The sequence below is a fragment of the Clarias gariepinus genome, chromosome 7, assembly GCF_024256425.1.
Source record: "Clarias gariepinus isolate MV-2021 ecotype Netherlands chromosome 7, CGAR_prim_01v2, whole genome shotgun sequence".
NCBI classification, from domain to species: domain Eukaryota; kingdom Metazoa; phylum Chordata; class Actinopteri; order Siluriformes; family Clariidae; genus Clarias; species Clarias gariepinus.
This window is the reverse complement of record NC_071106.1, coordinates 33,988,620-34,005,645: the sequence shown is the minus strand read 5'-3', so window position 1 is coordinate 34,005,645 and position 17,026 is coordinate 33,988,620. Positions and strand designations below refer to the sequence as shown.

The 17,026-nt window shown below is 39.4% G+C and overlaps 1 protein-coding gene across 1 annotated transcript in view; it reads left to right on the top strand.

Moving 5' to 3' along the window:
- Positions 1 to 17,026, top strand: part of cd276 (CD276 molecule) — a 117,393-nt gene that overhangs the window by 14,707 nt on the left and 85,660 nt on the right. Inside the window, exon 3 of the mRNA XM_053501093.1 lies at positions 12,939 to 13,286. Coding sequence (XP_053357068.1) covers positions 12,939 to 13,286 — 348 coding nt within the window. The remainder of the gene's footprint in view (positions 1 to 12,938; positions 13,287 to 17,026) is intronic.

Sequence of the window (17,026 nt, the reverse complement as noted above, 5' to 3'; positions counted from 1 at the left end):
GCCCCCGATCACAGCTGGGAAAGCTGCCCAGTCGACGGACGTCCAGGAGAGACTCCCGTCTGTGGCCGCGCCCAGAGAGGGAGCCGGTCTTAGCTCGCGTCAGCGGACGAGATCGCCGTCATGAGGAGAGTGCAGGAGCGCCACCTACGCATGCTTCAAAACTGCCACTCTGCCTGCCACCAGCGCTCACCAGCCTGTGCCCTCATGCCAGCAGGGCACTGCCAACCAGACCAGCACGTGCATCTTCACCTCCCCTTCCCCTTATTTCCGTCCTCCCTCCTTTAACCCTTTGGTTATGATTTTGAAGTGGGTGGCCATGATTGGAAGGGTTAGAATTGAATTTTGTGCTATCTTTTTATTTCTGGGAATTGTGATTTCCAAACCATACAGTGCGAACAATCCCACAGTCATTCATGGCTGGAAGTCCAAGAAAGCAAATGGTGTGTGCTCTCTGGGTGGGAGTGGGGGGTGGAGCTTACACTCATTCCTGTCAATCATAGTAACACTTGCAAGTCATAGAAAGTTTATATTCTAGCCTTAATTTGTTTCTATGCTGTCGTTTTTAAATATTCACCATCATTAGCTGAACTTTTACAGTACATAAGACCATTGCTTGAAGATTAATCAGAAGTGATAGAGTGTTCATTAGTGTTTGAGTGAGTAAGTTTGATGAGAGTAAATCAGATGCTATTTAAGAAATAAAAGACAACATGAACTGCTCAAACAGCTGTCACTTCAAATTCGGTAGTTAAATAGGGCCAAAAGTTTATGGACACTTGATTATCAAAATCGTCCTACGGTTCTTCGACAGCCTTTTGCCAAAGGTTTACAGCCCAGAAATTTGCAGTATGTTGTATTAATAATGGGAATTACCAGGGAGCACTCGGTACGATATTATATCATATGGGATACCTCTGTGCAGTTTTGATGGATTGCAAATTTTCAAGTATATACCTACTGTAAAGCATGGGGGTGAAAACATCATGCTTTGATGTTTGGTGTTGGTGGGGGGATCAGTTGTCCAAAGGGACCAGGACAACTGATCCGTGTAAAGGAAAGAATGAATGGGGCCATGTATCATGAGATTTTGAGTGTAAACCTCCTTCCATTAGTAAGGGCATTTAAGATCAACGTGACTGGGTCATTCAGCACTACAATGACCCCAAACACACCGCCCGGGCAACGAAGGAGTGGCTTCGTAAGGAGCATTTCAAGGTCCTTGAAGACATGGCTTGCCAAGAATGAATGAACACAAAATTCCAGTGCAGGTCTAGATTTTGTACTTAAATATGCTTTAACAAGGAGATAAAGTATAGATAAGTAAGGCCTTCTGGCTGTAAGGTGGAGCAAAGCGGAGAAAAAAAAAATATGATCTGGCATAAACTTATTCTTGGCCACATTTTATAATCATCAGGAGGGATGAATCTGGCTCAAAGTCACCCAGTATTGTGGCCCAGGTAATCTGCAATAGTTTTATGACAATAGACTTCCTTAACTAAGATTAAGATTTTTTTTTAAACTACAATAAATTTAACATTCCTCTTCATCGTCTTCATCTGTTTAAATTCGATCGCTCTTTCATTCCTCTTGTCATGTTCACACACAGGTGTTTTTGTTACTATTCTGTAAGAGCTATTTTCTTATCTCAGTCAGCGTTTCAGCCAGACGTGCTATCATTGTGAGTCTGAGCTCATAGACAGCTTATTGAGGAGTACGAGCTCAGCACAGAGAATCTGATAAAGTCCCTGTCGCCACCATCACAGAGAGTGAGAAGGAGAGAGAGATAAAGCTGTAGGAGCAAAAATGCTGATAATTCTATATGGAATGCGACGTTACCATTTTGGCAATATGGTATATAGAACATTGTCTATTCACAGGCACTTGAACCCAGAAAAGGAAGTTCTTCAATCTTCTCGTTTTTTGTTTAAAAAAACTGATAGTGATACTGTTGAGAGACTCACATAGATACTGATTTACCTCCTGTGAGTTTACATGATGTGACATGATATAAACAAATGTAACAAAAGTGATTTGCCAATGATTACAATTTTTCATTTATTACAGAATGACATCTATTTTATCCATTCATAGTTACTTATGTTCTGGAACATAAGCAAGAAGAAAATGTATATAGTTACTATCTGAAAAAGAGAACTTAGATGCAATATTAACATTAGAAAGCTCTTCCTTTACAGGCTTCTCACTAAGCTTTTCTCTTTTTTTTTCTTCTTCACAAATTTCTCCCAAAATGGCCACCCATTATCCCACCTTGCCCCTATTATTTAAGTGTTCCCACACACCATTCCCACTGTCCCCTACCAATCAGCTACCAGACACACAAAACCAGCCAACCACATCTTTTCAAACTGATGCTCATGCTGCACCACAGGTACCCCTTTGTCAACCAAGGCAGTTCCAGTGCTAGGTGGGAGCCATTTTTCAACTTCGCCTGAGTAAATTTCAAACCAGTTTAAACCAGTTCTTTGTTTTCAGAGACCCAAAGCACCAGCCCTCTGATGGTTCCATGGCGTCTCCAACACTTTAACCAAGAACGATTTACATGAGGGGCTGCTAACGGGATAATCACGAGCAACTAAAACTTGGTGATCGCCAGTGTAGTGTACTGTTGTATCTACCACAAAAGATAAAGAAAATGGTCCAAAATTGCAAAAGGCAGCATAAATGCTTTCCAGTTAGTAATAATGGTTTGATCCCAATGTAGACTGACAAAGCCAAGAGATCTGCTCGCAAAGCCATGTTGAAGTTTGTAGTTTTTTTTTGGTTGCTAGCATTGCTCCTAACATTGCTTTGGGAAGTCGAGAGGTACATGGATGTATGCAGTGATGTGATGGCATGACTCTCTAGCCCATGGAAGAACAAAGCCAACTTCTTAGGAGGTTTGCAATTGAATCGGCTTTGAACCGGCACTAGCATCAGACATGAACTAGCACCTGGTTCACTTTGGTGGGAAAGGTGTAAAACCATTGGCATAAGACATGGTGAAAAACATTATCTGACCTCTTATACATGCATGTGAACACAGAGTCCTATTAGTGGCTTGTGTCTCTGTGATTGAAAGCAGAAAGAGAGAGTATGCCCCTCCCACACTTCTGACAGTACGGACACTTTTGCTCTCTTGGACTCCCAACCATAGTGGCTGTAGCATGGTTGGGATTCGACCTTGTTGGCGGGTCTTGTGAGGTGCAGAGCCTCAAGGTGACACTTTGCACAGTTCTGAACAGGCAGTTCAGTCACTCAGATGCACATAAGAGTTATCAGTGTGAACGCACTGCACTGCACCTGATGCCACGTTTATTTAAGGCCCCCATAATCTTGCTTAATTTTTATGAACATTAGGTAGCACCCGGTATGGTCTTAGGGCCAAGAAGAAGACAAAGACAAAAGCGCAAGATCAAAGACAAAGGCAAATACTTTGTCTTTGATCTTGCGTATCAAAGTGTATTATTTTCCTGTAAAAGCAAATCATGTTTTCTTTTTTAAACTTTGTCATACTTGCGACACTGGAGACTCCTTACAAAAATCTCCCTATTTTACACCATTTGCTGGCGGCTTAGGGACAGAGAGAGCAACACACAGTGCGATTGGCTTTTATGCTCAGTCTAAGCTAAAAGTAAAAAGCACATACTGTACTGTAAGTAAGACAAAAGCCCTTAGAGAGGGTCAACTTGCCCAGAGAGAACGGGAAAACCTTATTTTTTACTTTTCAGAGTTTCGTGTTTAGTTTTCTGTTTTCCTTAGTTTCTTTTGAGTTTCTAATTAATAAACCCACGCTATGTCCGAGCGGGAAGGTCTTCCCATGCGTGTCACAAGCACTCTAACAGCCTCCTGTTTTACTGATCCCCGCACAGGCCCCGTATAAGGGCTCTCATGAATATTATAACACCTTGTGGTGCGGCTGTCAAACCGACTTCACGTAACACTCTGGTGCCCAATTTTTCTTTCTATTTTTAAGTTAATGAAAGAAAAAAAAAACACTGAAGGTTAATATGTTAAAAAGAACCCAAAAGTGCCAACTCCTCTGTCAGGGCATAGAATTTGTCCTAATAATCACCATGCATGAGACAAGACTGCTCACATTACATTAGGGCTGGGTAAAAAATCGATTTAATCTATTTATCGATTTTGTAGTTTACAACGATTTTTATTTTGCAAACTCGAGTTTTTTGACACAATAGTTTTTTCGTACTTTTCTGCGTTTCGTCCTTGTTGGTTTTCAGAGATCTAAAAAGCACGTGTTTTGTAGTTATAGGTAAAAGTTTTCATTTGTTCATTCTTTGAGTAGGCTATATGTCTACCACAGGCTTGTTTTATTTTTATATTCACACTAAACTGAGAAGAGTTTATTTTTTTAGTTGTAATTTTATGTTACAAAATTTGTAATTATCTGATTTCTTGAACAGAAAATTCAAGCTACTGTGAAGCTGTTGCACTTTTGCTTAAACCTGGGTTAAAGCTTCATTTACTTTTTGTTTTGGGATTCTGTCTTGAGGACAATCATAGCAATAAAGTTGCACTTTTGACACTATATCTGATGTCTGCAGCCATTTTTTAAGTGCATTGGAAAAAAAATCGAATCGAAACTCGAATTTTTCTTTAAAAATCGAAGATTTTTTTTTTAGGCAAAATCGCCCAGCCCTACATTACATGTTCAGTGACGAAGTATTGCTGTGTTCGTTTTCCTTCGAAGGCAAGAAAGACATTGATCTGGATCCTTGAGCAGAATCGGAACGTGTAAGGCATATTAGTCTAAGCGAATCCTGCGCAGGATACAGGGATCTCACTTTCTTTATACCACTGATGAGGGTTGTATAATATTTGCAGTGTGCCCCAGCATGACAGGCTAAATTTAGCTCATGAATGCCTTGGTAATTAGCTTTGGAGTCGAATCAGGTGCATTAAACCTCTAGGCCTGGACTGGCAGCTGGGCTATTTTATTGAAAGCAGGGTTCCAGGAGGAATTCAGGAAAAAAAAAAAAATAATAAAAACAACTTTCGAGTATTCCATAACACAGCTGCAGAACTCTCTCTCAAGCAGCATGCACCGATACAGCGCTAAACTTAAATGATGCGCATTTCTCGATGGTACCGCGAAGGCTTTTATTTTCGATCATGTTCAGAAGATTAGCAAGGCTTACGGCGGTATTATTATTATGGTGAGTAATTAAAGCGGGATCACTGGGTTGAGCCGTGAAATAAGCGACTGATCAGGAATCTGTTAATCAGACATCGGAGAAAATGTCTCAAGTGGAGAAGAAGTTGAAGAAGACTTGCTAGTGTAGAAGTGAGGAATAAAACATTTCAGGGTGTGCTGTTATAGCAGAATAATCAATGACAGGGTGTGTGTGTAGTGCTGAGCAATGTGAAAAGGAGTTGCTGTTACATGAAAAAAAGTGTATTGTTTTCCTATAAAAGCAAATCATGTTATTTTTTTTAAAACTTTGTCATACTTGCGACACTGGAGACTCCTTACAAAAATCTCCCTATTCTATAGAAATAAGTGTCTTAGAATGTGTATATTAGAATCACTTCAATTAAAAAAAAAGAACAAAAAAATGAGAAAAAAGTTCCTTCTATTTGTCCTTTTCCCATTTCTTTGTATTTGCCAGGGCTTGAACAAGCCAGGCAGATTCCCCCCCTGGTGTGACCTCATATAGGAAGATTCCCATTCCCAGCATGCTTTGCTTTTCTTTGCTGGGGCGTGGCTCATTGGTAACTCATTTACACAGACGCCGAAACAGTGCATTTGGAATTTATGTGAAATAAAGTGTGTTTGAGGTAGCAAACTTCAACTTAAAGAAATAATAAAATACGGGACCTTTAAAGCTTCCCTGAGCAGCTTTAACACCTTCTAACCAATCAGATTTAAAAAATCAGTAACATGGTGGTATAACTTTGACAAAAAAATAACAAAAAATAAAGCTGAATGATAATGAAGCTCGCCAGGATGAAATCGCAATGTGCTCATATAAAGATTATGGACAAGACAGAGGGTAGATCATTGCAACTAGATAAGAAGTAGGTATTAAACTGACCAGAGACTGACAGGAAGAAGTGTGCGGTGGAGAAAAGAAAAAAAAGAAAAAGGTTTCAGCATCCAGTTCAAGATGGAAGACGCGCCAAAGAACCTGTTTAGGAAAAAAATTGCTGAAGAGGTTAAGAGAATGATGTCGCAGTTCTTCATCGCGTCCACCCGAGGGCGCCGCTGCCACACCACACTTTGAGCGCTTACACAAAATGCACCACATCTAATGTCCTTGTAATATTATATAGATCAGATAAACATGCATGTGCTTATAAAAAAGTGCACGTATATGTGTGTGTATGCTCGTAACTGATTTTCCAGTCTCTAGAAGACTGCGGCGTACCCGCACATGAGGTTTTAATGAGACGTTGTAAAACCTTGTGGACGCCGACGACGGTGTTGAAGCCTGAGCCTCAGTCTGATTGAGGCCCGATATCGCTCCACTCACTTATCGAGCACTTTAAAATGAACGTGCATGTTTCTCTACAGGTAGATATCGAGCCCTGTGTTTTCCAATGATATCGAACGATGTCGTTTGAAGCTCTAAGCGCGTGTGTGAGAGAGAAAGTGTGTGTGTGTGTGTGTGTGTGTGTGTGTGTGTGTGGGCTCCGCTCGGGTTTCGTATCAGCCTAAAGAGCGTGCGTATATTAGGAACAGGGATGCCAGGCCCCTGTCCGTTTATTGAACAGGGCGCATTGAACCTCGATGCCTTACAGCTCATGTTATTAAAGTTGGAGATAGGAAAGCAGCGCTATTGAACTGTAGAGAGACAGATAGGGATAGACGGGGGGTGGGGGTGGAGCGAGACTGATAGATGGATAGGATGGAAAAGCCAACTAGAGAGATTGAAAAAGAGAGCACTGATGAGGCGAGGGCAGTGATTTGGGGTTTAAAAGGATCCTTCGGCTAAAAGGGCCAGACTTATAGACAAATACAGGAATGTCAACGGCTTTTCAAAAGCGTAGATGTTGGATTTCTCGAATGATTTTGCACACCCTTATGGGGATGAACAGAAACAATACAAATTAAAATATGAATAATAGACAGGTTTTTTTGTCCCCCATAAATGTTCATCAGATTGAGATTTGCGATTCGCACCATAAACACAAAGAAGTCAACCTTTTCGCCTTTCATAAACGCAAGCGTTCAGATACGAAGCTCAGGGGACGAATAAAGGAGATATTCATTAACGTGAACTTTTTTTGCATTTGCGGCATTTATTTATTCATCCTTAGTGACTGCCTGGTCTGAGTTATGGAAGTTTTAATTAGGCTACAAATTTCTTTATATTTTGAATACTAGCGGCAGGTAAGTTTCTTGGAAAATGTCACAGCCAGGTACAAACTAATATAATAATTACATGCGTGGTTAAAAAAGAAAAAAGAAAAAACGACACAAAAAAAAAACGATTTTTTTTTACGAACAAATTTCGAATTAGAAGTGTTTACGGGTGCAAAGTAGAATTGCTCATGTTCAATTAAAGATTAAGCCCATGCTCGACTTGTGTTTAGTTCAGATAAAATTTTGGACGTCTAAACAAGAACAGATATCCGATAATAGATTTTTGAGTTAATTGCCCTAGAAACAAACAAACAAACAAACAAACAATCAACAAACAAACAAACAAACAAAACCTTCCCACCAGTTTTTGAGTGATGGTACTTAGTTAGTAACCTAGTAACTGGTATAAGGATCTATTTAATGACGGAAGCTTCGAAGCACTTTTGTAAGTCACTCTGGATAAGAGAGTCTGCCAAATTAGCAGTTTTTTTTTTTTATGTATTCCGTTTAGTTTTTCTCCAATATTATTCAATTCAATAAAATGTTATTTGTATAGCATTTTAACAATTTAAATTGTCGCAAAGCAGCTTTACACAATCAAAATACTTATTTAAGTTTGTATAAAATGTGTATAATGTGTATAAATCAAAATGATAAAATTGTCCCTGACAAGCCGAGAGCGATGGCGACAGCGGCAAGGAAAAACTCCCTGAGATGGCAGTAGGAAGAAACCTTGAGAGGAACCAGACTCAACAGGGTGATACGGATCGCAGGGATTGATCCGCAGTAGTACTGTGTGTTGGGAGACTGGAAGTTCAGTATAACAGGAGATGTGTTTAAGTTAATATGGAGTCCAGTTCATTATTTGAGACTCCGGTCGACTGTTTTAGTTTGAAGCTTAAGGATATTTTAAAGATAGTTCTGTTGTACAAATCAGTAGCAAGCAGTAGCACTTGTTGGTGGAGATGCACTCTGCATTCCATGGAACTTCATTCCATCCTCTACCTTTTTTTTTTTTTCACATACACGCACACACACACACACACACACACACACACACACACACACACACACTGTCCTTTTCTTATGTTCCTCTCAAAAGATCAGCTCTGGATCAATCAGGTCTGGTATTTTGAGGGTCCCCAGACCCTTACAGCAATCTTAATCCCTACATTTACTCCAGACTTCATATTTAAAAGTGTTTGATTGAGGATTTGGAGTTCATTTAAATGGCCTTTAGCTTCAGTGGTGATGTATATTGAGATGGATATGCGAATCAGGGAATGGGCCATCAGAACATCACGCTTTTTTTTCTTAGCTTTGATAAAATATTAGTGCTGCACAAAATTAATCACATAAAAATTGAAATATGGACCCGCGCGGCAGTTTATTACAGGTAACATACGCATAGTCGAGATTTATATAGACGTTGTCAATAATGAATTTTTTTTTTTGAGGATTAAACATCCTGTTAATGAGATCATCTGTGCAATTATTTTTTGTTAGCCGATATAAATTTGTTTGAATAATTAAAGGTATATGTAATAGCTAAACACTGCAGTTTAAATCATAATCTCAATATGTGTCAAAATAATTAAAGTGTATAACTATAAAATATAATCCCGGAAGGAATGCATTATACAGTATAATATTGTTGCCTTTGTGGTTTAGGTCTGTTTAAGCCCTATATCAACATGAACACTGGCATCCCGTCCACGTACGCACGTATGCTTGCAGTTCCCCACGTCAGAGGCACGTCTGCCCCCCATAAGCTAACAGATTGGAGCTGATTGAAGCATCACTAATCAGTGTGAGAGAGCGTCCCGCTGCTCCAGACCCAGCGACGTGCGCAGCGATCCTCGAGAACTTAACTTTCCATGACGTCAAACGCTCTTCTCCCACCGAGTCACGTTCTCCACAGTGTCACCCGACACACACTGAGCCAGCCGGCCTCGCTATTACGCAAATCACACAAACTTGCACCGGACATTTGGTCAGGCCCCATCTTTAATATAATAATAATAATAATAATAATAATAATACAAGGAAAATTTGATCTTACAAAGGAAAAACATATTGTTGGTCATTTAACTGGAAGGTGACACTTACTTACCATTTACAGAATGAGTCTACTGTATATCGTCAGTCTGTCACAAAAGAAAGTTTGACTCCAATAGAGAATCTTCAGGATTGAAAGCCTTCTTTTGTTGTTTGTCTTATTTAAAAAGAAGTGTTAATGACTAGCTAGCTAATTAAATTTAATTCTCCTAATAACAATTTATTAATAAATCTAATCTAATATTAAATAATGTAATCCAATAATAAAGGTTTAAAGATAGATGGTCCAAAAAATAAAATTTTAATAGATTTTTCCTCTCATCTCCTGATTGTTTGGGTGTAGATTGTCTGTTTAGTTTTTTTTTTTCAGAATTAATCCGAGCTAATCTTGCAAGCTGGAGCTCTAGACTTCACCAGAGAGTCTGGCTAAGAACTGTCTACTTTTACAAGAAGAGGCTGTATGACTAAAACAGCCAACCACTTCCTAACCTTGACCTTTGTTTAAAGCCTGTTGGCAAACTTGCAGAATTACCTTGATCGCTTGCAACATGTGTATTTTTAACAGACTTGTACTTTTTGGACCTACTGAGATCCAAAAAGTCATGGTGTTTAGAGCCCAGTGTGCATTTAGACACAACCTGGATGTGTGGATGGCCAGTGAGCAGGTGCGAAAGTCTTAGACATCATATTATCCCTAGTACAAATTTTGTTATATATATATATACAGTGGTGTGAAAAACTATTTGCCCCCTTCCTGATTTCTTATTCTTTTGCATGTTTGTCACACTTAAATGTTTCTGCTCATCAAAAACCGTTAACTATTAGTCAAAGATAACATAATTGAACACAAAATGCAGTTTTTAAATGAAGATTATGTTATTAAGGGAGAAAAAAAACTCCAAATCTACATGGCCCTGTGTGAAAAAGTAATTGCCCCCCCTTGTTAAAAAATAACTTAACTGTGGTTTATCACAGTTAAAAGTTCAATTTCTGTAGTCACCCCCAGGCCTGATTACTGCCACACCTGTTTCAATCAAAAAATCACTTAAATAGGAGCTACCTGACACAGAGAAGTAGACCAAAAGCACCTCAAAAGCTAGACATCATGCCAAGATCCAAAGAAATTCAGAAAAAAATGAGAACAAAAGTAATTGAGATCTATCAGGCTGGTAAAGGTTATAAAGCCATTTCCAAAGCCTTGGGACTCCAGCGAACCACAGAGAGACATCATCCACAAATGGCAAAAACATGGAACAGTGGTGAACCTTCCCAGGAGTGGCCGGCCGACCAAAATTACCCCAAGAGCGCAGAGACAACTCATCCGAGAGGCCACAAAAGACCCCAGGACAACAACTAAAGAACTGCAGGCCTCACTTGCCTCAATTAAGGTCAGTGTTCACGACTCCACCATAAGAAAGAGACTGGGCAAAAACGGCCTGCATGGCAGATTTCCAAGGCGCAAACCACTTAAGCAAAAAGAACATCAAGGCTCGTCTCAATTTTGCTAAAAAACATCTCAATGATTGCCAAGACTTTTGGGAAAATACCTTGTGGACCGACGAGACAAAAGTTTAACTTTTTGGAAGGTGCGTGTCCCGTTACATCTGGCGTAAAAGTAACACAGCATTTCAGAAAAAGAACACCATACCAACAGTAAAATATGGGGGTGGTAGTGTGATGGTCTGGGGTTGTTTTGCTGCTTCAGGACCTGGATGGCTTGCTGTGATAGATGGAACCATGAATTCTACTGTCTACCAAAAAATCCTGAAGGAGAATGTCCGGCCATCTGTTCGTCAACTCAAGCTGAAGCGATCGTGGGTGCTGCAGCAGGACAATGACCCAAAACACACCAGCAAATCCACCTCTGAATGGCTGAAGAAAAACAAAATGAAGACTTTGGAGTGGCCTAGTGAAAGTCCGGACCTGAATCCTATTGAGATGTTGTGGCATGACCTTAAAAAGGCGGTTCATGCTAGAAAACTCTCAAATAAAGCTGAATTACAACAATTCTGCAAAGATGAGTGGGCCAAAATTCCTCCAGAGCTCTGTAAAAGACTCGTTGCAAGTTATCGCAAACACTTGATTGCAGTTATTGCTGCTAAGGGTGGCCCAATCAGTTATTAGGTTCAGGGGGCAATTACTTTTTCACACAGGGCCATGTAAGTTTGGATTTTTTTTCTCCCTAAATAATAAAAACCATCATTTAAAAACTGCATTTTGTGTTTACTTGTGTTATCTTTGACTAATAGTTAAATGTGTTTGATGATCAGAAACATTTTGTGTGACAAACATGCAAAAGAATAAGAAATCAGGAAGGGGGCAAATAGTTTTTTACACCACTGTATATATATATATATATATATATATATATATATATATATATATATATATATATATATTGTTATTGTTATATATATATAAATTGTGTTATATATATTTATTAAGTCTGAATTATTACATAAAAAACATTAATTATCTCTAAAGATACTAAAAAATTGAATAAATACATTTCATTACAGAAGAATATTGCCTGCATGTAAGTAAAATTACATATTACATGACAAACCAAATTTCCAAAGATGAAAAAAAAAAGAAGAACTCATGTAGGCTCCTGGGACTTAGTTGCAAGTGTGATGAAAAGAACTCTGGCATATTCTCCAGCATGCTCAGTAAAACCCAACAGCAGTTTAAATTATAAAACTGCACAAATCTGTATCTAAAACTACTGATTATTTTCAAGCAGTAAGTTTTGACCTCATATATTGACTGTGATTAGTTTATTACTGTTTAGTGCTCTTAATAAAAAAAAGAAAAAGTATTTAACGACATCGTTGCATATGGAATTATTTGTATGTATGTATGTACCCAAGACCCCATTTCCACACTACTGTATGTTTAACAGCTGATAACTTTTCTGCTAACTTTGTTACACTTGCTCCTTTCTGTTTTCATACAAAACCCAGGAGACTAAGACTTTTGCGCAGAGATATACAGTACGCTGGCATAATGAAAGAAGACTAGTTAAAAAAAAAAAAAAAAAAGTTCATTCAACCTTTAAATCTCAGCTCATGCATCAGAAAAGACTTTGTGATTGTTTCGACTGAGTGGCCTTTGGTTTGGTTTTGAGATTTGGCCCGGAGAACAGAATGATAGCTGTGACTAACAGGGACGGAATCTGGAGCTTTATTTAGGCCTTATTATTTATGATGGAATGTTAGACACAGCCACTGAAGAAATGTGTGTGTTTATGTGTGTGTGTGAACTTTGATTGACCCCGCCTGTCTGTTTGCATTTAAAATGTGAGTGATGTAGCTTCAGATGTCGGATTACGGAACCAGCCTAATTGGAAATTTCATGTTGTTCCATAGAAGTGCTGATGCCTTTTTTTTCCCCCTTATCAAAGCCTGTCTACAGATAAGCCCTTTTGATAATTATTCGTATTATAATATCGGACATCAGAACATGTCTACGGATGGCAGTGCAAAACATAGCTGACTTTGATGTCACAGTAATTAGCCTCACTAAACGTGTAATCCCTTTCTGTTTCTTTCTCTAGCTCTGGAAGTGGACGTCCCTGATTTCCCCGTGGTGGTGCTTTACGGGACAGACACCGTCCTCAACTGCACGTTTTCCGGAGCCAAGACGTTTAACCTGTCTGATCTGAGCGTGTTCTGGCAGCTGGCTGACACCCAGAGAAGCGTGCACGCTTACTTTGACAGGCAGGACCGCTTCGTTGATCAGGACGAGCGGTTTGCTAACAGGACCAGCCTGTTTCCCGCGGAGTTAGCGTCCGGTAATGCATCGCTGCTCCTGCGGAGAGTCCGAGTGGCAGACGAGGGCAGCTACACGTGCTTCGTTAAAGTGGACGCGTACAGCAAGGATTCCATGTTCATGCAGGTGGCAGGTGATTCACGGGTTATTTCTTCATTACAGATCTACACTGACTGAAAAACAAGAGGTAGCATCAGACAAAAAAAGCAGACGTAAAAATTAATCTGTAAAAAAAAAAAAATCTATCCAGTTTTCGGTCGGCTTGTGTCGGCTATACTGTTCTGCTATTGAGTCCTATCTTGAAGGGTTGACATGTTGCACATTTTGAGATGGTTTTCTGCTTAACACGGTTGTAAGGAGGAACTAATACAGTTACTGTAATACAGCATTCCTGTCAGCTTCAACCAGTCTGACCATTCTCCTCTGTCCTCTCCCAAAACAAGGCTGGCACTCACTCAATGTGTTTTTTTTTTTTTTATCCCATTATTCCCGCCAAGAGACTGTTGTGTGTGAAAGTCCCAGGAGATCAGGGGTTTCAGAAATGCTCAAAGAATCCATCTGGCACCAGCAACCATTCCATAGTTTAAGTGACTGACATGTGAGACTCACTCATGTACAGTATATTTTTATTCATAAATAAGAATTTAATGTGTTTTTAGTGAGTCAGTGATCATTTGGTTCAGCTCATCTATAAGAGTGGAATCTTTTTAAATAAGCACGACAGATTAGAAACGACATGGCATTACACATGACATTTATTTACCTATATCACAGGGGGGTATGTCTTAAAAAAGCATACTTTTACATTTATTAAGCAAATAAATTATTATAGTTAAAACAAACTTAAAATTAAAAGATAAATAGACCACATGGTGATGTGGAGATGATTGTTCAGCTCCAGATTTTATTTAATTTTTAATAATTCTTGTTTAATATCAGGATAATCCGGTAACAGATGACTGAGGACAAATTATCCTACAAGTGCTCAGTGGGTTCCATCATATTGGACCATTATATTCAATGCACCCTCTTCATACATATCTAACACTTGTGTATTTAATACATAGTTAAATAATGATTAAGTGATAAAACATTAGTTTATTGGACTGTAATTAACTTTCTATGTATGCATGTTTCTCCATATTGTGTTAAAATGCCCAACAGTTTAAATAGAGCCGAAAGGGCAATCATATTTTGTCTCTAATTAAAATTGCCAGCCAATGAACACATGACCAGTTAAACCTTGGATTGCGAGCATAATTTGTATATCAAAGCACTTAATCAAATTGAATTTCCCCCATAAGAAAAAATGGAAACGCCGATGATTCATTCCACACGCCAAAAATTTATATAAAAATAATTAATACAAAATATTAAGTCAAAATAAAACAAATTTATCTGCAATTTTACCCTTGAAAACATAACTGAAGTAAGCAAGAGGAGGGGGAGGCTACTGTGTAGGATGCCTTACGCACACACACACACACACACACACACACACACACACACACACACTACCGGAATCACTGCTCTGTCAGCAAATCTTTAACAAGCAACCTCTCTAATGACATTTGCTTTTGCCTCCTTTTGAGGATTTCACGGAAAATGTGAAGTTGCATCGTCATTAAACAGATTCATCTTTCGCACTGCTACAGCCTTTATAAACTTTTTTCTCCACGAGGGCCATTGTTGCAGTACAGTTACTAAAGAACAGTCACTACACTTGGACACACACACACACACAAAAAAGGTTTTCGCGCGCACACACACACACACACACACACACACACACACACGGTCAAAATGTTACAGTAAACAGTTTATGCGCCCAGGGATGTTGCCTATACAGGTGACACTTGAGACTGAGAACGGCAGACGATTACCCACAATCCCGCAGTGCGGGAGACAGAAGAACCATTTGCTCGGGTGTGATCACGTGATGTCAAGGCGTCGATTGTTTATTAGGTTAAAATGTATTTAAAAACATCGCTGGTCTTTAAAAATGCTCGCAGACCAAGTTACTCGCAATCTAAGGTTCCACTGTACAGTATGTTAAAACTATGTTAAATGTTTAGCCGGGTCTCCTCAGCACTATGGACAAAAGTTTCCCATTGTTTGGGACCTACTGTATGTCCGGACATTTTTGGGAAAGAGCAATTTTGATCAAAAATATATTAATCACTTCAAAACTCACCCTGATCTGACTTTATTGAAAATGAATGGGGTTTTACAGTGTGGAGACATTAATTTAATAAAATCTACCTCTATGCAGGTTTGTGCGCAATTTTAGGTTTGTGCGCAATTTTGCGTAATTAACAATTTTTGCCTAATTAATGAAAAACTATTTTTCATAATTTTTTTCAGGTTTCCTCTCTTAAACGTTCTAAAAACCAACATGATTATTTTTGTTGGCCAGGCAGAGTATTTCTCTTAATCCAGTTACAAAGAAAGTCAACTAGTCAATTTTCCTACTGCAGCTTTTACAGTAATGAATCCAGGTTGCCAGAAAAGTACTGCTAATTAAACAGAAACTGTAGAAACATGTACACAGTAAAGTACAGTACTTGCCTAAGCTTGCGTGTTTCACATCTCAACACTCCCAAAACTTCCATGGTTGGATCGTTGAGCAAGAATCATAACCGTCAGTTACTGACATCATGTATCAGCCACATTTTCAATTAAGATTTACATTTATGGCATTTGGCCGACATTGTTATTTGTTGGCCAGAGAGGTCCACCAGTTGTGGCTTAATGGCGCTGGGGTTTAAACCCGTAGCCTTCAGAACTGTAGTCCAGCGTCTTAACCGATGAGCTGCTTCTGACCCTGTAAGATTACAGGTTTTATAGTTTTTCCTAACTGTCAACACAGGTTTTGTCCAGGTAGGTCATGTTACCCATTCATCACTTTCCAGATGCTAATCAGATTCCGTCATAGCACCAGTCAGGATCCTGGAATATGAGGTTATACCTGGATCAGCTTCCTGAACTTGACAGTTTGATCGTGATTGTTTTCCATGTGATTGATCGACCACTTTAATCCCTTACGAGGCGATTTAGTTTCTTCAGGAAAGTTCGTATACAGTATATATGCCCTTATTCTTATAGCTAAGTGCACTGGCACTTAGGATGATATATTGTCATCCCTGTTGATGGCATCAGTCTCCCTGTCTCCGTCTTTCCCCTTCAATTTTTCCTCCCTCCGCGCATCTTCAGAGAAACCGAAGTGCTCTTTTCATTTCTGAAGCCGTATCTCATTAAGTAACGTTAATGCTCAGAAAAACAATCATGCCTGTTCTGACGGATGTTGCGCATGAGATTCGCAGACAGTATTATATTTAGCTGGCATTTCCAGCACGCACGGAGGTTGGAAAGATCCGCAGCGATCAATGTGTCAGTCAGACGGACAGTGCCGTGGGTTTTGGCCTCTCTGACATCACCTGCCTCTTTTCCATCGTACATAGGATCATCTTGATTGCATTTCCTCACCTTGTACCGAAGAGGAGGGCCTTTTTGTTTGCTGGGCACTGATTGGCTCTGGGAGTTAAGCTGAAACAGTGCTGGCGTTCGTCCACCTGAGAGACTTGACCCATCTCACCTCTTTCGACCACAAAAAAGCACAGATTTCTCAGTGGCCCGCTTAAATTCTAAAGAAGAACTAAAAATGTATAGGGGTCCCTCCAGGACGCGGAAAGAGAGAAGCGTGTCAGCTAATGGTTTCGTCTAATGTTGAGCCGCATGGCTGTACGTTATGCAAAGCTCTCAGAAGGTAATTAAGACTTTAATAGCAGATGTGTCAAGCTGTTCCCAGGGTGAAACACATCAGGAGATGGTTGAGCTTCATGCTAACCACCAAGTATATCTTTATCCTTCTCA